The sequence below is a fragment of the Oncorhynchus masou genome, chromosome 12 (assembly GCF_036934945.1).
Source record: "Oncorhynchus masou masou isolate Uvic2021 chromosome 12, UVic_Omas_1.1, whole genome shotgun sequence".
Taxonomy (NCBI): domain Eukaryota; kingdom Metazoa; phylum Chordata; class Actinopteri; order Salmoniformes; family Salmonidae; genus Oncorhynchus; species Oncorhynchus masou.
The window spans coordinates 56,712,400-56,735,062 of NC_088223.1; the positions used below are offsets into that span (position 1 = coordinate 56,712,400).

Genomic DNA, 22,663 nt, shown 5'->3' on the forward strand with positions numbered 1-22,663 from the left:
TCTAGGGCCATGTCCCCTAAGGTCGGACCGTAACACCGGCCCTGGTCACTGCATGTCGTGACCACTGCCATTGAAGCTGCTGGCTTGCTAGGAAACCGGTACACAGTGTCACTGCTTTCCCACAGTTACCAATTTTATTTGTTACATGCCCAGAATACAACAGGTGTAGGCCTAACTGTGAAATGCTTACTTACAAGACCTTTCTCAACAACAATGCAGAGTTTAAAAAAAATAGTAACACAATAAAATAGCAATAACGAGGTTAATACGGTGAGGGTAGTACCACGCAAGTTGGGTTGGCTACACTAGCTACCTAGCTACTTCCCTCGCCGTAATGTTAACAGAACAGCGGGAAATCAGTGCTCACCAGGCGGAGGGCGAAAGACACTGTGTACCGTGTCCTACCTAGTTAGCAATCGAGCTACTTCCCTCGCCGTAACCTGTGGTGTAAGGTACTTAAGAAAAAAATACTTTAAAGTTCTAACTAAGTAATATTTTCTAAGTAATATTTTGTATCTGTACTTTACTTTATTATTTAGATTTTTTTACAACTTTGACTTTTACTCCACTGCATTCCTATAAAATATGTAATTTCTACTCCCATACATTTTCCGTGACACCAAAAAGTACTCGTTGCATTTCAAATGCTCTGGCAGGGAAGAATTATGGTCGAATTAAATATCAATATAATGCATTGTCATCCCTACTGTCTCTGATCTGGCAGACTTACTAAACACAAATGGTGCATTTGTAAATTATGTCTGAGTGTTGGAATGTGCCCGTCTGAATAAATACAAAATAAAAAAGATAATCGTGTCATCTGGTTTGCTTAATCATTTTACGTTGTACTTTTACTCAAGTATGACAATTGAGTACCTTTTCCACTACTGTACTTAAATACATTTAAAACCAGATACTTTTAGACTTTTACTCAAGTTGTATTTTACTGGGGGACTTTTAATTGGACTTAAGTCATTTTCTATGAAGGTATCTTCACTGATAACTGAATACTTTTTCCACCACTAAGCCTTAACGTTAACAGAACCGTGGGAAAGCAGCGGGCAAAGGACAGACAGGGGCGAAGAACACTATGTACCGGTGTCCTAGCTGGCGACTTCGCTAGCCATAACATTGTGGGAAAGCTTACCTTATCAGACAGACCACCCTGCACTGTGAATGTTTACATGGTGTGTTTTATAAATACATGAAAACGTATAATTGTTTGTGTGTTATTAGTTTAAGCAGACAGTGTTTATCTATTGTCGTGACTTAAATCAAGATCAGATCAAATTTTATGACCAATTTATGCAGAAATCCAGGTAATTCTAAAGGGTTCACATACTTTGTCTTGCCACTGTATATCCCAAAACCCCATTCTTTTCCCCATTCATTTCTTACATAGGAATAGAGCTCGCCACTTTGTTGCCCTAAAAATGGAAGTGAAAACATCTGGTGTTCAACCTTCCCAAGTTGTCCCATGTCACCCCGCTCCTCCACACACTCCACTGGCTTCCAGTCGAAGCTCTCATCCACTACAAGACAATGGTACTTGCCTTCGGAGCAGCAAGAGGAACTGCCCCTCCCTACCTTCAGGCTATGCTCAAACCGTACACCCCAACCCGAGTACTGGTCTCTAGTCTTTTGGCCCTCCCACCACTACGGGAGGTCAGCTCCCGCTCAGCCCAGTCCAAGCTCTTCTCTGTCCTGGAACCACTACAGAGTCCCTGCCCATCTTCCAAAAACATCTTAAACCCTACCTCTTTAAACAGTATCTTAAATAATCCCACAGCATGGGGAAATTCATGGTAAAATAATGGGATTTTAGGATAAATGCAGAAAATAAGGTCTGAGGTTAACACAGGTTTAGAATATATTATACATTTTGTTCTGTAAGATAATATTTTACTCGGCAAGTCTGTTAGGAACAAATTTGGCCTAGGAACAGTGGGTTAGCTGCCTGTTCAGGGGCAGAATGACCAATTTGTACCTTGTCAACTTGGGGATTTGAACTTGCAACCTTTTGCTTACTAGTCCAACGCTCTAACCACTAGGCTACCCTGCCGCCCCAAATATCAGTTAGTTATCATTATTTTTTATGAATTATGAATCCTTTATGTGCTTTATGTGATTCATAAATGCTTAAAACTTCACAAAAAAAGTAGCGTTGCTGAAGAACATTATCTCACAGAACAAAACATATACGAGCTCCGAAGCTTGTGTTTACCACAGACCTTATTTTCTGAGTTTATCGAAAAACCTTCCAAAATCCCAATTCATTTCCCCATAGTCTTTGGACAACCAGCCATGGCGGCGTTAATGTCCGTTAGTGCCTACAAAAAGACGCCATTACCATTGCTTTCTATGGCGAACCAACCAGAGGTAGAAAATGCTAACTTATTCATGTTTTTCAGGACTACAAGCTGGCGAGCTCTATTTTCAATGGTTACTATGCTAAATTCCCACATAGCTATGCAGGCTAGCTACTTCTTCTTTGCCAGCTCGCCAACTAAAGCTAATTCACAATCACATCAAGCAGATAAAATGACAGCAAACTACTTTTGTCTGTTGTACATTTGTTTCTATTTCAATTTCTTCGGATATTATCGGTTAAATCCATTTGAATTCAATCACTATTTGACAGCATCCCTTTTGGTTTAAACAAAACATTCCATACATGTTTGCCCATGGATGAAGTGGTCAGAAAGTGACTCTTTGGACCTGAATGCCAAATCCTTTAGGAGATAAAGGTGCTCAGAGTTACCCCATACCATGAGACATCCATGTCTTCATCACTGGAAAACATTAACGCATTTCAAAGCTTACAAAAAAAAGTATTTATTGAAAAAAGGATCCAAACAAACCTTTGTATATGTTTAGTTTTGGTACTTTGGGCGAGCAACAGACCAGATTGCTTATCTAACTGCTTTTATTTCAAGCAGCTGCTATTTCTCTCTCTTAATCAAATAAAAGCGACATGAAGGCCACCTACATTAATCACTTATGAGCCCAAGGATAAACAGACTGAGATAAATAAATCCACACGCATACACAGAGACGCTTATACACAAATGTGTGGTGTAGACGCGCACACACACACACACACACACACACACACACACACACACACACACACACACACACACATACACATACACACACACACACACACACACACACACACACACACACACACACCAGAAACACATGGCTTCTAAAGCTAGAACAGAGTCTTCACCGCTCCCTCTGTGGATGCATGGTTTGCTTTGGCACCAGTGCTTTAGGACGATGGTGTGTCTCTCTAACCATATGGCCTGCTCCTAGGGCAGTATGAAGATAAAATAAGAGGTGTGATTCCCTGGGGCTATATGGGCTATGTGTGAATTTATGTTGACAATGCTTTCAATGTGGGACTGGAGGGTAATACAATGACATTTCAATGTCCTCTATAGATTTGTGTCCTGTATGACTTCTCTGTCTGCCTGCTTGTCTGCCGACCTGTCTCCCTAGCTGTCTGCCTGCTTGTCTGCATGCCTGCCTGTCTGTCTGTCTGTCTTCATGTCTGTCTGCATGTCTTTCATAATGGCAGAGCTTGAAGAGTCATGTGCATTTAGATTAGCTAAATAGACTGCATAATGCTTGTGTAACACAGTGGATTGCATTTTGTGCGTTGTCCTGGCGCACATGAATAATATAATAAGGTTTTCATTTGCATACAATCTATAAACAACAACAAACAACACACGAAAATAGCATTATAATTGGATGGCAACATTTCTGGGAATGCTGACGTGCTCATTTAATGATATTTAAATAGAGGGAAATTACAGGGAGAAGAAATGGCTGTCCCCCCACTCCTCTCCATCCACTTCCCCTAAATGATTCAATGAAGGTACAGAGGACTATGAGAGGCTGCACACCACTGGCACCATTCCTGTTAATAATTTAAACAGTAAGCGACGACTCAAGGGTTCTCTCTCCAGCTTGGCGTCAGAGGATTGTCACAAACCACTCCTGGAGTGACTCGTTCCACTGAAGCAGGAAATTAACACTCGTAGAGTAGACACCGGCATGACGAGAGGAGGGGCGAGACAGAGAGAGAGAGGCAGGCAGGCAGGCAGAGAGACAGACAGACAGACAGACAGACAGACAGACAGACGGTGGGCTAAACTTATCTACAGGAAAATATTATTTGGTCAAAACTAAATGGTAGAATATTGAATGAAGAGTTCTGAATCTACCAATATATTATGCTGTTTACACATATTTAACCACTTTTTTGGGTAGAAACAAAAAATAGCTGTACCGGTTACCTTCAGATGAGTCCCCTGACGTTTGTGGGGGTCGTAGAGCAAAACTGAAATGGCCATCGTGTTAGTGAGTGTCTTCCCTTTCCATAGAGTGGTCATAGTTTGTAGGTGAAATTGTTTGGACGCTACAGACATTTTCGTGAGAAGACTGATATTCAGGATGTCTCATGGTCTGACAGACACCGCTCTAGCTCTGCCACCTTTCACCGCAGATGTGAAATTGCGACATACTATGGTGGATTGAGATGCATCCAATGCAAACAAAACAGACATCTCTAGCGTGACCTGATGGATTTTCATGGGGATTGTTTCATTATCTTACTTAGATTAACACACTGGTGGGTAAATTGGATACTGGGGTTAACAGGAATACTAATTGACATTTTATTAACACATTTTGGGAATGTAATGGCTGTGCGTAAATTATCAAAGGGGGAAACCAAAATGAAATAATTTCACAAGTTCAAGAAATAAATGAATATAAACTGATGTTTGCTTGTAAATGCCACAGGCCTGATGAGCGGCTGTGGCTTAATATCATGGAAACGATTTAGAACAGAAATTCAGGCAACAATTAAGAGCCATTTCCTCTTCTTCTGGTGTTTGATTGAGGTAGGATTTAGAGAGAGAAGGAGCCTACAGAGAGGGGCATTAAATCCCTCTTGTCATTGTTTAATTGACTCAGCGTGGAAGGAAGGGGGTAGGAGGGGGATGAGGGAAAAGGATGGAAGGGGAAAAGATGGGGGAGGCAGGCAGGGGGGTAGTCTAATCCTGGTGCGTGGGTTTAATTGCATGGGCAGAACAGGGGAGGAGGTGACAGGGGATTACACATACACACTCTCTCTCTCTCTCTCTCTCTCTCTCTGCCCCCCCACTGAGAAGTGCTGCTCTGAGTGTTGCTGCACTGGGGTAGACATGCTTGCTGGAGTACCAGGGAGATCGACGTGGAGAAACATACTGATGGGCGACTGACCACTTCAATCATGGCCCAGGACAGTGACTTTAATACTTGAGAAATGGAAGAGTGAGAGTAATCCTTATTCATCTTACTGTGGCAAATGGAGAAGCTATTGATTTTAATATTTGACAAAATGGCATTTACAACCCTGGCATTAGACTAGCTGTGTTCAGCGAGAACTGAAATCCAGAGGGACAGAAAATAAAGCTGTATTCATCACATTCAAGACCTCAAAGTTACACATTTAAGCAGCACTCTGCGTTTGTGTGTTCGCCCATTGAAATTGACTGTAAGTTCGTAAATTGGTCTCTCCTCTATATAAAGGCAACCATGCGGTTTCTGTGTAGTTTGAGGCCTATGGAAACCAGCCAGCAGTTCCAGTCTCCCAGGACTGCTCTAAAGACTCCATTACCAGTAATGCCCCTCTTCCTGGGTAGCGGCCTCAGAGGCTGTCCACACTGGGGCATAATGAAGATGGATAGACTCTGTTTATTTGCTGATGCTGACACGAAAAGCGTGTCTCGCCTCGACTGTGATCCATCATCAAAGCCTGCACACTACTCTGATAGCCAGGGGAGTGTGTGTGCATGTGTGTGTGTTCATGCGCAAGAATGCTGACATGCGTGTGTGTGGGCGTGCATGTTGGGGAGGCAGGTTAGAGCATTGGGCCCGTAAACGAAAGGTTGCTGGATCGAATCCCTGAGCTGACAAGGTAAAAATCTGTTGTTCTGGGCAAGACACAGCAGTGGAGGCTACATCGTGTTGACCCCTTACCGTATGGAATGAGCACTGCGATCAATGTATAGGTAGCTAACCTTTACAGACAGCCCTGTACAGCTGCCGGGACACTGTTCATTCCACTCGGATGGAAGCTTTAGCTATAACAGCAATCTGTCCCATCTATCATTGAATGCAATTGTGTAGTTTCATCAGTGATAGGACTTGCAGCAGCTCAGCATGTGTCTCCTGCTCTGCTCGCACTGATTATGCAGAGATGTACTTACAGTTAAACAATAGGAAGATGTTATACTCTTTCTGGAGGAGTCTGTATGTGGGTAGCTGATTGACAGCTTATTTCTCTCCATCACAATCTTGTTTTCAGAGGAGGACAAAGAAAGGATTTTGGCTGTCGCTTGTAGCTGTAGTTTTGAATGCCATCCATCCCCCACTACACACACACACACACACACACGTGACACACTCACCGAGAGCCACACCTGTGCTAGGCTCCAGAGCGTCTCTTTCCTTTTGACAGCACACAGCTGCTCTGTTAATTAACCACGAGGGTTCATGAGTGAGGTTAATTAAACAGCGTGTCTCATCACATTCCCATAAAGAACAGGCTTTTGGGTGGCTCTCCCTCTTCCTTTCCATCTCCCAACTTCCTTCTTTACTTCAACCTTGTGCTAGGCTCTATTGACTGGTGAAATGCTAGAGGAATAAGGGTTTAGTGAACAACAAGTGAACAAAAACAGAACAACCCAAAATAAGAAGAGATCTCAAACGTTGCATTTGGCATTTGAAGACATTTTAATAATAAATAATGTGGTAAAATGACAATGTTTTTTTTTCTATCCCGTTTTAAACATACCCAGTAATGAAATGAAAAGCCATGGCTGACATCATGAACATAGTAGTGTCATTCTTTAAAACAAACTCCAAACAAATGTCAGGTGCCCTCAGTGAACATCGTTTCACACATTTTGTACATGTGTAGGAAGTAAAGAAATGGACTCTTGTAAAGCTTGGCCTTGATGTAGCCATAAAGAACCTAAACCCAACAACAACAACAACAACACGCTGTTCCATCTCCAAGCTGCAGGATTTTCAAGTCTTCTTCTTTAGTCCTTCTTTTGGGTCAGTATTCATTTCACTTCCTTCAACCCTGTCTTGCTGGGAAACAATGGTGGATGTGTCACCGTGTGTTGCTTGCACATGGACAAAATGCCACCCATCACCAGGCACGGAGAAGTCCATTTTCCAGGATGGATCCGTCAACATTTCCACCCTTAACTTATCTGGAAAGGAGACTACTACTAAGAGAAATGAGTCTTCCTCACCCTTCTCTATTGGTACAATGTGTGCCTCAGGTTGTCTAACGGTCTCTCTCACTTCCTCATAAGTGCATTTGTAGACATGAGGGTATAATCCGACCAACACAGTAGTTTGTGTCATAATAAATGGATAAATGCGGTCACTGCTTCGGGCAGTGTCCCCTTCAGTCCAAATGATCACTCTGGTTTCAATTAAACCTAAGCCAGACAGGGGAGTCTCGTTTCCATCCCAATCCCAACAGAAACAGAATATTAAGACACATAACACTCGTCCAATCGTATACAGAAAACGATCGACAACATTATTTTTTAAATCATTGTTCCTCTTTTAAGACGGAACGTCATAGATACCAAATGGTTTAAAATAAAGTTAAGTGATTGTGCTTTTGAAACCAAAGTAGAACAAATAACGCACATTGACAAGACTAACATCAATAACAAAACAATAACAGTGCATTACAAAAATACATTAAAAACAAAATGTAAAAATCCCATTGTAGGCAATTTTGTGGCAACAAAATGACGGAACAATTTACAAGATGGATGGTGAAGTCCAAATATTAATTACAGTAATATAACAGGCGCAACAGACATGTCAAGACCAGTCTGGGGCACCACAGAAGGTGGTCCAAGACAAGGTATCTGTATACAACAGTCATCTAATGTGCATGTACTTTCATATTAGTCACTAGCTCACCATAGAGGCCAGTTCTCAACCAACAACTCACGTAAACAATGATCTAATAGTGCTTGGTACCAGTGGGTGCACAGACTGAAACGTGATCGCACTTTTTTCCCTCACACTTTCTTTTTCCCTCCAAAATGGCATCAAATGAGAAATGGTCAAAAGAAAAACTAATAATAAGTATTGTTACGTTTTTTTCCCCCTTATTCTGTATGATAAGAAAAGTAATTTACATAATAGTCACTGATGTCAGATTCAAGCCTTCCTGTGAGGGCACTGTGGGAGTTTCCTGTCCTCCTCCCATGATCCTCAGCTCTCCAGCAGCTGTGGACACAAGTTTATAATGCAACCCCTCGATTAATGGCCATCAAAAGAGGCTCATAGACATACTAGATTTTGGACACAGACTTTCAGCTAACGGAAACGAGTCAACTGACACTTTTACGAGCATCTTGTTCTCACCTCTAGTTCCTCTTCCTGGGTCTGGAAGCCTGCGATGCTGGGCAGTGTGTCTGTGGGGTTCCTGCGGGCCCCATCTCTCCTCCGTCCCCCTGAGCCCCGGGAGGACATGGAGCTGGAGGAGCTCTGACCCTGGCTCTGGCCCTGCACCGAGGGGAACGAGGGCCTGCTGTATGGGAGGATGTCTTCAGAACCTGGAACATAGAGACAGATTCAAGGGGATTTAGTTTGACATGTAGAAACCACATAAAAGCAAAAGCCTATAATGCTCATATTTGTATGTCTTTGTTCCAATATACAAACCATATGGGAAGTATACTACATTGCAGTAAGTACCTGGGTGTTGACGACCTTTGTTGCTCCCTTTGCCTCCCTGTGGAGTCCTGTTCTTGTCCTGCGCCTCCCGTCTCTCCACAGAGCCCTCTCTGGTCCTCTGGCCTCCTGCACTCCCTCTCCGGCCCCGTCCCTCCCCAGAGCCAATCCTAGGGAGTGTGGCCCCCCTCACCTCATAGCCACACCGCGACATGTGACTAGGAGACTTCAAGGGCATACACGAGTCTGAGGAGAGAAGAAGACAGACATGGAACTTCAGACTTTATTCACCAAGGAATATGTACTGTACAGCTGAGAGAAGTCAATGGGGAAAGCCGTTCCGTGAAGTGACCCGTGTCTCAGATCCAGTCTCTTACCGTCAGTGAAGTCGTTCCTCTGCTGGTGGCCTTGGTGGCCAGCCTGGGCCTGGTGCTGCTTGTGCCTCTTGGGCGGTCTCTTCTGCATCACTGCAGAGCTCATGTTGCTGTCTGTGGACAGGGGGCTGCTGGGACGCTGGCTCCTTCGCCCTGAGGGAACAGACAAACATTCAGTACATGGGTGTTTATATAAGAAGGTATATCTAGTGTTTTTCTGCTGCTATTTTCCCCTGGCCCAGTTTATTTTGCCACTCTCCTCCTCACCTGCTGGCCCTGTGTCCTCTGGGAACCTGGCCATGCGTAGGCCTGCTGTGTAGTCTCCACTGTTGGCCACAGCCTGGGCGAAGTCTGCGTCTGTGAAGAAGGATCCGTCTGAGGAGCTGACAGCACTGGAGCGTCCCGACGAGCCATTGTCCTCCTCGGAGGCCGAGCCCCAGCCGTTGATCATGGAGCCCGTCACAGAGCTCTCCAGGTCCCCAGTGCTGGAGGCCGGCGTCTGCTCCAACCCTCGGAGGTGCAGCCTGCGTGGGGGAGGGTGGTGCTGGTGGTGGGGCTGTTTCTGGTGGGGCTGGGGGTTATTTTGGTGCTGGTGGTAGTGACCCTGGGCCATCTCCGCATCCGTCTCATCCCCTTCCTCTTCTTCATCCTCCTCCTCTTCCTCCTGGCCGTCAGTGTCCAGTGCCAGGGGGCTGGAGATGTAGCCATAGGTGTGGGGGGGGGAGAGGGGGTGCGGGGGAGGAGGTGGGCTGGCTGCGTGTTGTCTAAGGAGGAAGACAGGGAAAGGATCAAAGCATGGACCAATAGATATGGTTAACGGTTGTAGCTGGGATGAGTGATGTGCAGTGTAAGTTGGGCTCATAGTTACCTGTGGTGGTCTGTTCCGTTGTGTAGGCCGTTGTGCTGATCTCCCTGGGGGGAGGGGGTGAGAGTGGCTGTAGACTGGTGACTGTAGGACATACCCGCAGGGGAAGAGGCTGCCCCCCTAACAGGGGGGGTGGGACACCTATCCATCCCCTCCGCCGCCTCCTGCTCTTCCTCCTCCATCTCATCCGGATGCAGGTACATCCGTGAGGTAAGCATTGGGCACGGAGCATCTGGGTTAAAGCTTTTTTCCATGGGCAGGGTATACTCATCACAGCTCCGGCTTGGTGGGGGGTTGGCAGGGGGAGGGGGCAGAGGTTCACCCCAGTTCACTGTGTTAGTTTTGGGAAGTTTGGGAGTGCGAGTTCCCTTCTTATGACTTTGGCTCCCTGCAGAGACAATAGAAAAAAACGTTTTGAACATACTGCAGAACAAAATACTTATTTGTCCTATTGCTATAATCAGTGTGCTCAGTGTCTCACCAGAGGTACTGCTGCTGCCCCTGTCAGAACTGTGGTGGGAGCCTCCTGTGCTGTGTTCGTGGGCCTGGTTATAGGGGACGGTGCCTTGCAGAGGCCCATCTCCTCTATAGTGGTCTGAAGACAGCAGAGAGACAGACAGAGATAAACAGATATATTGACCAGGGGCGTCAGTCTGAACACTGTCAGTCTGGCTCAGATTGGAAAGGAAAGGTTGGCTTTTAGGACCATTAAGACCAGACTGCTCATTGGCAGCGGGCAGGCTGTTTCGCGGTATTAGAGGTTAGCTTTAGGACCATTAAGGCCAGACTGCTCATTGGCAGCTGGCAGGCTGTTTAGCGGTATTAGAGGTTGGCTTTAGGACCATGCAGGTGCGCAGACTTTGCTTGGCTGGCTGGCTGGCTTTAGGACTATGGAGAGCAGATTGACCAGATGTAGTGAACAGCACAATTTCTCTGTCAGTTGATGAAGTGCAGAGGTGGAAGATGGCTACGTAACTGCTGTTTGACTTGACAGGAACCTGGGCAGAGCTAGTGTGCAGCAGCTATTTGCTGAATGTCATGTTGTTGTAGAATGGTGGGTATGTCCCGTATCGACAGGTGAATGAAGCTACAGCAGCCGAGGTGAGAACGGCTGGACATATTTTTGTTGGTTTTTGCTGTTCTCCAAATAGCATTTGAGCTTTTAAATAAAAAAATACAGTAAATGAGCTTTAGCTTTCATCAAATCCAGTTCCCACTGAACATGTATCTAACCTGAATATTTTCCCTATGTTAATTTTCAAATGTATTTATTTGAATAGATTGGGACAGATACAGTTATTCAACACAATGCATTGTAGTTTAAGCCAATTTTCAACGCTATTTGTGATACAAATTGTTGATTTCCCATGAACGGTTCTTGGTCCCCAATTTGCCCCCCCATGAAAAATTTCCTTGATAAGCCCCTGATGTTGACTACACAGAGTAAAACAAATAAACAAAAAAATGATTAACTTCCCGAAATACCCTCCCTCCCACCACTGCTACTGTAAGTCTCCAATCCTCTCACCTTTATTAAGTCTGTTGTTCTGCTCCATGATGTTGTACTGCATCTGTGTTTTCTGCAGGTGGGAGGGGGGCTGGCTCCAACAGCGGATGTCAGGGGCCCCGGCCCCAGCTGCTGCAGCCTTGTTCAGGATGCTGGACTGGATGAGCTGGGTGGTGGCATAGGGGGTGGGCTCGTAGGGGGTGGGCGGCCCTCCCCCGGGGCCCACGTAGCACAGGCTGGGGTTGTTGAAAGTCTTGAGCTCGTTAAGTTTGTTGGAGAGGTCCACGTCGCTGTACACAGCCTGCTCAGGCCCCAGCAGAACCCCCTGCTGCTTCTCCAGCTGGCTGCCATAGTTGGCGATGCAGTCGGCTATGGAGAGGAGACCACATGGGGTTAGGTCTGGTCAAACTTTACCCCATCACTAAACCTTCATTGACCCTTCAGGAAGTGAAGTCATATACATAACACCATCAACTATCATGTTTTATGGTGAAGCCAGGTTTTTTTCTCTCCCATTGCTCATTTGATTTGCATTATATCACTATATACAGTTGAAGTCGGAAGTTTACATACACTTAGGTTGGAGTCATTAAAACTAGTTTTTCATTCAGTCCACAAATTTCTTGTTAATTAACAAACTATAGTTTTAGCAAGTCGGTTAGGAGATCTACTTTGTGCATGACACAAGTAATTGTTCCAACAATTGTTTACAGACAAATGATTTCACTTATAATTTACTGTATCACAATTTTAGTGGGTCAGAGGTTTACATACACTAAGTTGACTGTGCCTTTAACCTTTAAAATTATGTCATGGCTTTAGAAAATGCTGATTGACTCAAATTATGTCAATTAACCTATTGGAGGTGTACCTGTGGATGTATTTCAAGGCCTACCTTCAAACTCAGTACCTCTTTGCTTGACATCATAGGAAAATCAAAAGAAATTAGACAAGACCTCAGAAAAACATTGTAGACCTTCACAAGTCTGGTTCATCCTTGGGAGCAATTTCCAAATGCCTGAAGGTACCACGTTCATTTGTACAAACAATAGTCCGCAAGTATAAACACAATGGGACCATGCAGCCGTCATACCACTCAGGAAGGAGACGCGTTCTGTCTCCTAGAGATGAATGTATGAATGACTCTCTTCTCTGTATACATCAATGAGGTCGCTCTTGCTGCTGGTGAGTCTCTGATCCACCTCTACGCAGACGAGACCATTCTGTATACTTCTGGCCCTTCTTTGGACACTGTGTTAACAACCCTCCAGGCAAGCTTCAATGCCATACAACTCTCCTTCCATGGCCTCCAATTGCTCTTAAATATAAGTAAAACTAAATGCATGCTCTTCAACCGATCGCTACCCGCACCTACCCGCCTGTCCAACATCACTACTCTGGACGGCTCTGATTTAGAATACGTGGACAACTACAAATACTTAGGTGTCTGATTAGACTGTAAACTCTCCTTCCAGACCCATATCAAATATCTCCAATCCAAAGTTAAATCTAGAATTGGCTTCCTATTTCGCAACAAAGCATCCTTCACTCATGCTGCCAAACATACCCTTGTAAATCTGACCATCCTACCAATCCTCGACTTTGGCGATGTCATTTACAAAATAGCCTCCAATACCCTACTCAACAAATTGGATGCAGTCTATCACAGTGCAATCCGTTTTGTCACCAAAGCCCCATATACTACCCACCATTGCGACCTATACGCTCTCGTTGGCTGGCCCTCGCTTCATACTCGTCGCCAAACCCACTGGCTCCATTGCATCTACAAGACCCTGCTAGGTAAAGTCCCCCCTTATCTCAGCTCGCTGGTCACCATAGCATCTCCCACCTGTAGCACACGCTCCAGCAGGTATATCTCTCTAGTCACCCCCAAAACCAATTCTTTCTTTGGCCGCCTCTCCTTCCAGTTCTCTGCTGCCAATGACTGGAACAAACTACAAAAAGCACTGAAACTGGAAACACTTATCTCCCTCACTAGCTTTAAGCACCAACTGTCAGAGCAGCTCACAGATTACTGCACCTGTACATAGCCCACCTATATTTTAGCCCAAACAACTACCTCTTTCCCTACTGTATTTAATTTATTTATTTTGCTCCTTTGCACCCCATTATTTTTTATTTCTACTTTGCACATTCTTCCATTGCAAATCTACCATTCCAGTGTTTTACTTGCTATATTGTATTTACTTCGCCACCATGGCCTTTTTTTGCCTTTACCTCCCTTATCTCACCTCATTTGCTCACATCGTATATAGACTTGTTTATACTGTATTATTGACTGTATGTTTGTTTTGCTCCATGTGTAACTCTGTGTCGTTGTATGTGTCGAGCTGCTTTGCTTTATCTTGGCCAGGTCGCAATTGTAAATGAGAACTTGTTCTCAACTTGCCTACCTGGTTAAATAAAGGTGAAATAAAAAATACAAAATGTACTTTGGTGCAAAAGTGCCAGTGCCAGAACAACAGCAAAGGACCTTGTGGAGATGTTGGAGGAAACAGGTACAAAAGTATCTATATCCACAGTAAAACGAGTACTATATCGACATAACCTGAAAGGCCTCTCAGCAAGGAAGAAGCCACGGCTCCAAAACCGCCATAAAAAACCCAGACTGCGGTTTGCAACTGCACATGGGGACAAAGATTGTACTTTTTGGAGAAATGTCCTCTGGTCTGATGAAACAAAAATAGAACTGTTTGGCCATAATGACCTTCGTTATATTTGGAGGAAAAGGGGGGATGCTTGCAAGCCGAAGAACACCATCCCAACCGTGAAGCACGGGGGTGGCAGCATCATGTTGTGGGGAAGCTTTGTTGCACGAGGAACTGGTGCACTTCACAAAATAGATGCCATCATGAGGTGGGAAAATTATGTGGACATATTGACGCAACATCTCAAGACAGTAGTCATGAAGTTAAAGCTTGGTTGCAAATGGGTCTTCCAAATGAACAATGGCACCAAGCATAATTCCAAAGGTGTGGCAAAATGGCTGAAGGACAACAAAGTCAAGGTATTAGAGTGGCCATCACAAAGCCCTGAACTCAATCCCGTAGAAAATGTGTGGGCAGAACTGGAAAAGCGTGTGCGAGCAAGGAGGCCTACAAACCTGACTCAGTTACATCAGCTCTGTCAGGAGGAATGGGGCAAAATTCACCCAACTTATTGCGGGAAGCTTGTGGAAGGCTACCCAAAACATTTGACCCAAGTTAAACAATTTAAAGGCAATGCTACCAAATACTAATTGAGTGTATGTAAACTTCTGACCCACTGGGAATGTGATGAAAAGAAGCTGAAATAAATCATTCTCTCTACTATTATTCTGACAGTTCACATTCTTAAAATAAAGTGGTGATCCTAATTGACCTAAGACAGGGAATATTTACAAGGATTTAAATTGTGAACAACTGAGTTTAAAAACAGGAATTGTGAAAAACTGAGTTTAAATGTATTTGGCTAAGGTGTATGTAAACTCCATATTGTACCATATGCTCCACTACTGGGACCTGACCACAATCACAAGAAGAGGTTTGTAGCTGTAATGTTACTGACCTGGGCGGCTGTAGGTGGTCATGTTGCTGTCGCTGGTGCCGTTGCCACTGTTGCAGCAGTTGATGTTGCAGTCTTTGTGGTTGGCACATGCGTTGGGCCAGGAGTCTGCCAGCCATGGCTGGTTTACACTCTCACCCATGTTCAGCAGCCCAGGTCTGAACCAGAACCACACAACCATTATCATACAGAACATGCTTTACTCCAAGTCAAGTACACAGGGTTTCAGTCAGGTGGTTAGTTTATGGTATGGTTAGGTATGGTTAGTTTATGTCCTTCGTCAGTTATTAGACTGGGAGAGATCTCCCTCTGGTGGTTAGAGTAGGGAATACTCTGTTGTGGCTTTTACCACTTTCCCTCCTGCATTTCTCAAACGCCATAATAAGTGCTATATAGACAGTGGGGAAAGCCTATCTGGTAAAGTGTACACATATAACCACACATTGGGATGATGCCCCTTACCTCCCAGCACTGCAGACAGACTCTCCTCCTCTCTGATAGGCCACTGAATCAAACAAAGAGAACAAATGTGAGAAACACAAGACAAAAACCTTGCATGACAAATAAAAGACGAAATCCAGGTTGGTGTGACCTGTCTGTCACTCTGTACTCATGCAGCGGTCCTTTCTTCAGTCTGACTCACAACTGATAGACACACACACACAGGTAACCCACACGCAGGGCACTTGGCATTGAGAGGTGTACATGCAGATAAACAAAATCAGTCTGAGAGCTTTAACCATGATATCTCGGCCCTGAGGCACACTTCACAGTCAACGATCCCCCTGCAGTTCAGACACATCCTCTTCACTGGAGGGTGAGTCACCTCAACCACATGATTAGATACATTATCCTACGGCTACAGTACAGTGAGTATGTGAAGGACAAGTGGGAACATGGGACTGTGTTTATGCCTCTCTTCTCGTCACAAAGCATAGTGACTCAGCAGCACCATCTGCCCTTGTTGTGTGTCGGTTGTCTATGTCTGATCAAAGAGGGTGGGAAAGGGCGGGGCTTATGACCTCATTAGGAGCCGTCTGTCACCTGATTCACATTATGTCAGACCATCACTTCACAGCTCTGTACTGACCTCCCTCTGCAAGATTTCATTTCAAATGATTGGTGTATGGATGTGAGGCCACCTAACTTATACACTAAGTCCATTAGCAGTTTGTATATGGGAATAGCTTGGCCCTGAGTGTTGCGAGAAACAGAGTACATAGGGAGAGAACTGTGTTTGTGTACAGGCATCTCTGAATCGTAGGGGCTTCAAGTTCAGTACACATATGGGTAAATAACTGTGCATTCAGCACTCAAATACATGTTTACAGCAGAATACATTCATACATACCTGTAGGAGTGAAAGTGAATGATGGAACTGCAGGAACAAGCCCAAGGCCAAACAGAGGGAGGGAAGGAGAGAAAAAAGTGATGGGAGAGAAAGTGAGAAGAAGGGTCATTTATTAATAGCAAAATGTACATTTCGTAAGCCTGTGGAAAAAACAAACACAAAAACCTGGCAGACATTTTAGCGCGCACATGCACACTCAAACGCACGCGTACGCACACACACACGCATCAATCACCACCGCGGTGGTCTCAGGAACAAGTGGCCTTGTGGGTAATGGAGGTCACAATGGGGCAGAGCGAGGGCGATAACAGTGATAGAACACATGTCATAATACCTGGCTGACAGGCCTGTCCCCACTCTAACTGTGTCTCACCAGGGAGAGGGGCGGCAGGCGGTGGCCTGGAAATGAGCCCTAAATGTCACCGTTTGAATGTCAGCGTAATCTGGGATGTGCCAGCTAGGCGTCTGATCGTCGCTACCCTTTGAGGTCTTTGAGTCAGGGGAGAAGATTAGACCAACCCCCTTTTATGGGTGAGATGTGGTTATCAGGCTCCCTACTTTGAGGATAAAAGCAGCTGACACGAGGCAAGTCACACTATGGGCTACTGGAGAAAAAACACACCTTAATGTGACTGAAGTGAATAAATGCAATGGTGACACAGAGGACCGTGTCCAACCTGTGTGTCAGTGAGCGCAGGTTACCAGCATTCAGCTAAACGACCACAGCACCAACCTAATGTCCTCCCTCTGTCTACCACTCCTGATCTAATCACTGTCACATCTCTCCACAACAACATATTAGCTGGGTGTGATCCACCATTGATACTCTACTGACTGCAGTATAATACTGTAAACACTTTCAAAGACACGGACATTAAAGTTCTACGTCACACACACAGTCACCCATACACACCCATACACACCACAGTCACCCATACACACAGTCACCCATACACACCACAGTCACCCATACACACAGTCACCCATACACACCACAGTCACCCATACACACACACAGTCACCCATACACGCACACACAGTCACCCATACCTACACACCACAGTCACCCATACACACCCATACACACCACAGTCACCCATACACACACACAGTCACCCATACACACCCATACACACACACAGTCACCCATACACACCCATACACACACACAGTCACCCATACACACCCATACACACCACAGTCACCCATACACACCCATACACACCACAGTCACCCATACACACAGTCACCCATACACACCACAGTCACCCATACACACACACAGTCACCCATACACGCACACACAGTCACCCATACCTACACACCACAGTCACCCATACACACACACAGTCACCCATACACGCACACGCAGTAACCCATACACACACAAACACCCCGATATATACACCTAAACCCACATCCACTACAGACCTTTGCGTATTCCGGCGTAGCTGCTGCTGAGGCCGCTCCTCTTTTTACGGTGACGATACAGCCACACACTGAACACCATGAGGACCACCCAGCAGGTGGCACCGATGCCTGCGATGAACGCCGGCTGCTTGACCACGTCTGAGATCTGAGACAGCGTGTCCTGGTCCTCAGGGCTGTCCATCATCTGACCCGTAGAGTCTGGAGAAGAGGGCGAGGACGAGGAGGAGATGGAGACATAGAACATGTATAGTGAGGGAAAGAAGTATTTGATCCCCTGCTGATTTGGTACGTTTGCCCACTGACAAAGAAATGGTCAGTCTATAGTTTTAACGGTAGGTATATTTGAACAGTGAGAGACAGAATAACAACAACAAAAATCCAGAAAAACGCATGTCAAAAATGTTATGAATTGATTTGCATTTTAATGAGGGAAATAAGTATTTGACCCCTCTGCAAAACATGACTTAGTACTTGGTGGCAAAACCCTTGTTGGCAATCACAGAGGTCAGACGTTTCTTGTAGTTGGCCACCAGGTTTGCACACATCTCAGGAGGGATTTTGTCCCACTCCTCTTTGCAGATCTTCTCCAAGTCATTAAGGTTTCGAGGCTGACGTTTGGCAAATCGAACCTTCAGCTCCCTCCACAGATTTTCTACGGGATTAAGGTCTGGAGACTGGCTAGGCCACTCCAGGACCTTAATGTGCGTCTTCTTGAGCCACTCCTTAGTTGCCTTGGCCGTGTGTTTTGGGTCATTGTCATGCAGGAATACCCATCCACGACCCATTTTCAATGCCCTGGCTGAGGGAAGGAGGTTCCCACCCAAGATTTGACGGAACATGGCCCCGTCCATCGTCCCTTGATGCGGTGAAGTTGTCCTGTCCCCTTAGCAGAAAAACACCCCCAAAGCATAATGTTTCCACCTTCATGTTTGATGGTGGGGATGGTGTTCTTGGGGTCATAGGGAGCATTCCTCCTCCTCCAAACACAGCGAGTTGAGTTGATAACAAAGAGCTCCATTTTGGTCTCATCTGACCACAACACTTTCACCCAGTTGTCCTCTGAATCATTCAGATCTTCATTGGCAAACTTCAGATGGGCATGTATATGTGCTTTCTTGAGCAGGGGGACCTTGCGGGCGCTGCAGGATTTCAGTCCTTCACGGCTTAGTGTGTTACCAATTGTTTTCTTGGTGACTATGGTCCCAGCTGCCTTGAGATCATTGATCATTCTGGGCTGATTCCTCACCGTTCTCATGATCATTGCAACTCCACGAGGTGAGATCTTGCATGGAGCCCCAGGCCGAGGGAGATTGACAGTTCTTTTGTGTTTCTTCCATTTGCGAATAATCGCATCAACAGTTGTCACCTTCTTAACAAGCTGTTTGGCGATGGTCTTGTAGCCCATTCCAGCCTTGTGTAGGTCTACAATCTTGTCCCTGACATCCTTGGAGAGCTCTTTGGTCTTGGCCATGGTGGAGTTTGGAATCTGATTGATTGCTTCTGTGGACAGGTGTCTTTTATACAGGTAACAAACTGAGATTAGGAGCTCTCCCTTTAAGAGTGTGCTCCATATCTCAGCTCATTACCTGTATAAAAGACACCTGGAAGCCAGAAATCTTTCTGATTGAGAGGGAGTCAAATACTTATTTCCCTCATTAAAATGCAAATCAATTTATAACATTTTTGACATGCGTTTACCTGGATTATTTTGTTGTTATTCTGTCTCTCATTGTTAAAATAAACCTACCATTAAAATGATAGACTGATCATTTCTTTGTCAGTGGGCAAACATACAAAATCAGCAGGGGATCAAATACTTTTTTTCCCTCACTGTACATTGGCAGGGAAAGAAAGTGAGGAGGATCCTGAAGGACAAACATCAGTCCTTCAAAACATTCAAGTTCAACTGAAGGCCAGGAGTCGGAGATGGAAAACAGCATTAAAGAGATGAGATAGGAGAGACAGCTGGAGAAATTAGTTCTCTCTAAATACATCTGGGCACGTAATCTGTCAGGAAGAATGTTCTCATTCTCTGCTCCTCTTTAGAGTGCTAGGCCAAGAGGTGAACTGGACGCCAAGGTTTGAGACTTGACTCAAGGTGACATTATCCTCGTGAATTGGCTCCATGAAGCTACTCTAAACGCTTGATATGGACCATGCGAAAAAGCTGGAATGTGCTAAGAAGCAGAGGTGGAAAATCGAGTTGAAAATACCTGTGATGTGTGTGTGCTTTTTATCACGAATGGTGAAACTGAGGCTAAGGCAGGAGAGGGCAAAATGGTCATTATTTTATTATTTATTATTATTATTTATTATTATGATACCTGAGTAAAGGCCTTGTGAGCTGACTCAGGGACATGTTCATGCCGGGACTTGAGATGGACACCCTATACTGTGTACATTGGTCATGGTGAGAACTGACACAGTATGCAAATCACACAGACCATCTATCCGATGGCTACGTATGAAAAGAGCTTAGACAGGCTGAACCGGTGTTGACCTGGAGTAGACAGTGGATTAACACTGAACTCACCTCTCCGCTTCCTGGTTCTGAGATCAAATGTATTTTTAGAAACTCTAAACTCAGGGGAGGCTGACAGGTGTTAACTGCAGTTGACCAGCTCACCAAGTTGAAAGAAGGTGACGTCGCTCTTGACCCCAGGGCCGGCGCCGTTGCTAGCGGCGACCTCCACGCTGTAGCGTATCCCTGGCACAAGGCTGGGGATCAGCACGGAGAAGGTGGAGCCATCTACTGTCCGGTTGACGTGGTAACGGCTCTCGTTGCCCAGGCACCAGATCTGGAGAGGACAGTGTAAAAGAAAGGGGAGGGGGAATAGTAAGACAGGGACTTGGTTGTTTCAGTAAATGTCAAAATACCCATTATAAGACATTTCAACATTAGTCCAGTAGATGGCAACGCCTCCTCAATACTTAGTCCACCTCTGCTGGAGCAACTAAAAACACACGCACCCAAGGAAGTCTGAGGGGGAAAAGTGTGAGGCTTGAGGTTCTGCTCTATACCTCTCTCTGTTTGTTCCCCTATCTCACCCTCCCTCCATCTTACCTTGTACTCCTGTACCATTCCGTTCTGTTCCTCTTCGGAAGGTGGTTGCCAGGCGACCAGGATGGCGGTCCCGTTGGCATCGCTCTTCGTCACGGTAACGCCCCGGGGGGCTCCGCTGGGGGCTGAGACAGGGACCCAACGTCAGACAGACGCACAGACATCATGATGACATCAAAGACATTCACTCTCATTTGAGCTATGCTCAGAGTCTGACATGTCTCTTACTGAACTTGAAAGAACACTTAGTGACAATTCAGATGACAGGCATCAGACCGCCACATATGCAGTAGTTTTAGAGTATTCTGAAAACATACAGTAAGCTCTAAACAACAGGAATAAACTGAACAGTATGATCGTAACCAGCTAATGAACATTATGTGGAATTAATCAAGGTTAATATCTTTAAAAAAGATGTACTAATTTAAGGTTACGGAACTAGAGTGAATCATTTGTATTCATGTTGTGACAATTGTTAGCCTTTGTAAGGTGAGCAGATTTTAGAAAATGTGCAACACAACGTTTTCTCTGACGAGCCGGGACTCTGGATGTATCACATCCTATCCCTCTACACCCTCTTGCATTTATCTGCCGACAGGTATGAAACCCACATGGAGCCACAGGTCAACGTGGCAAGTTTCTCATCAATATAATAGAGGAATTGTCTGAGCTAATGCTGTGTTGAATGACACGTTGCTGGAGCTCTAGTAACACTTGGGGGCTTTGTGTGCCGTGCTGCAGTGATGGTGCTAGTCACCTGATGAGAGCAATTCAACTGAATCCGTAGTGCTTTGGCCTCGGGAGCTTATGCACCTTCTGGTTAAAGATAATGAAAGCAGGCATGTATGTTGTCTCGGGCTGGCTGGGGCTCTACTGGGGCTCTACTTATGAACTCAGATAACAATTAACAGCACAATTTGTCTCCACAGCTGCTGCTACGCACTCATCTATACATAGTACATACACTGGAAGAGCTACAGTACACGCATATAAGCTTTAAACAATGTGAAACTCCCAAACCTCACCAATGAGGATTACTACAATCTCACAGTAACATCCACACATCTCCGGAACAATTAGCAAGCACAGTGTGGTGTAAGGGATGTGTTATGGTTTCTCAAAAATTTCATGCATTTATTTATACATGTAAAATGTCAAGTTGTCTTTGTTTTAACTTGCCGAGGCGAATAAAACTCACAAAACAACCTACTCCAACCTAACACTAGAACTGCTGTATGAAACCTATCATCTCCATCCACACTTCCAATCACAACCCTCTCTAACAGCAGCCCTTGACCCCTGACCCCTGGCTCCAGCCTCTTACCTTCCTCCAGCGTCCTGGCCACCTTAACCTCGCTGTCCGCTCCCTGAAATTCATCAAAGAAGGGACGCACTTTGAACTCGTAGGTGACCCCTTTCTTCAGCTGAGGCACCACAGCACCGTCCTCTCCAGGGGTCCGCACCTCGAACACGCCCCACTGCCCACCTGGCTGGCCCAGATCAGCAGACGCCCTGTACATCACCTTATAGCCTTGTATGTACGGAGACTCCTGCTCCACCTAGTGGCAGAGAAGGGAAACAGATGTTAGGATTTCTCACAGTGGTTAGGACGGGGACAGGGGACAAGGGTCCTGAGGAATATTTTGTCTCCACTCATAAAAGGAGTGATAAAGGCCCAGTTCGTTCAGTTTGTGTAGCACCCATAGTTCCCCACACTGGAAAGAGAAACCCTACT

At 45.3% G+C, this 22,663-nt stretch overlaps 1 protein-coding gene across 2 annotated transcripts in view; it reads right to left on the minus strand.

Annotated features, from left to right (window-relative positions):
• Nucleotides 1–6,785: 6,785 nt before the first annotated feature.
• The window catches only part of LOC135550475 (roundabout homolog 1-like), a 226,874-nt gene continuing 210,996 nt past the window's right edge, over nucleotides 6,786–22,663 (minus strand). For both annotated transcript variants that reach the window (XM_064981319.1, XM_064981320.1), the window contains 15 exons: nucleotides 22,253–22,487; nucleotides 20,932–21,053; nucleotides 20,494–20,665; nucleotides 17,868–18,065; nucleotides 16,437–16,463; nucleotides 15,548–15,590; nucleotides 15,089–15,243; nucleotides 11,543–11,890; nucleotides 10,496–10,609; nucleotides 10,018–10,402; nucleotides 9,417–9,913; nucleotides 9,153–9,302; nucleotides 8,800–9,021; nucleotides 8,467–8,657; nucleotides 6,786–8,328 (listed from right to left, as the gene is read on the minus strand). In XM_064981319.1, coding sequence (XP_064837391.1) covers nucleotides 8,314–8,328; nucleotides 8,467–8,657; nucleotides 8,800–9,021; nucleotides 9,153–9,302; nucleotides 9,417–9,913; nucleotides 10,018–10,402; nucleotides 10,496–10,609; nucleotides 11,543–11,890; nucleotides 15,089–15,243; nucleotides 15,548–15,590; nucleotides 16,437–16,463; nucleotides 17,868–18,065; nucleotides 20,494–20,665; nucleotides 20,932–21,053; nucleotides 22,253–22,487 — 2,874 coding nt within the window. In that variant the 3' untranslated portion in view covers nucleotides 6,786–8,313. The remainder of the gene's footprint in view (nucleotides 8,329–8,466; nucleotides 8,658–8,799; nucleotides 9,022–9,152; nucleotides 9,303–9,416; nucleotides 9,914–10,017; nucleotides 10,403–10,495; nucleotides 10,610–11,542; nucleotides 11,891–15,088; nucleotides 15,244–15,547; nucleotides 15,591–16,436; nucleotides 16,464–17,867; nucleotides 18,066–20,493; nucleotides 20,666–20,931; nucleotides 21,054–22,252; nucleotides 22,488–22,663) is intronic.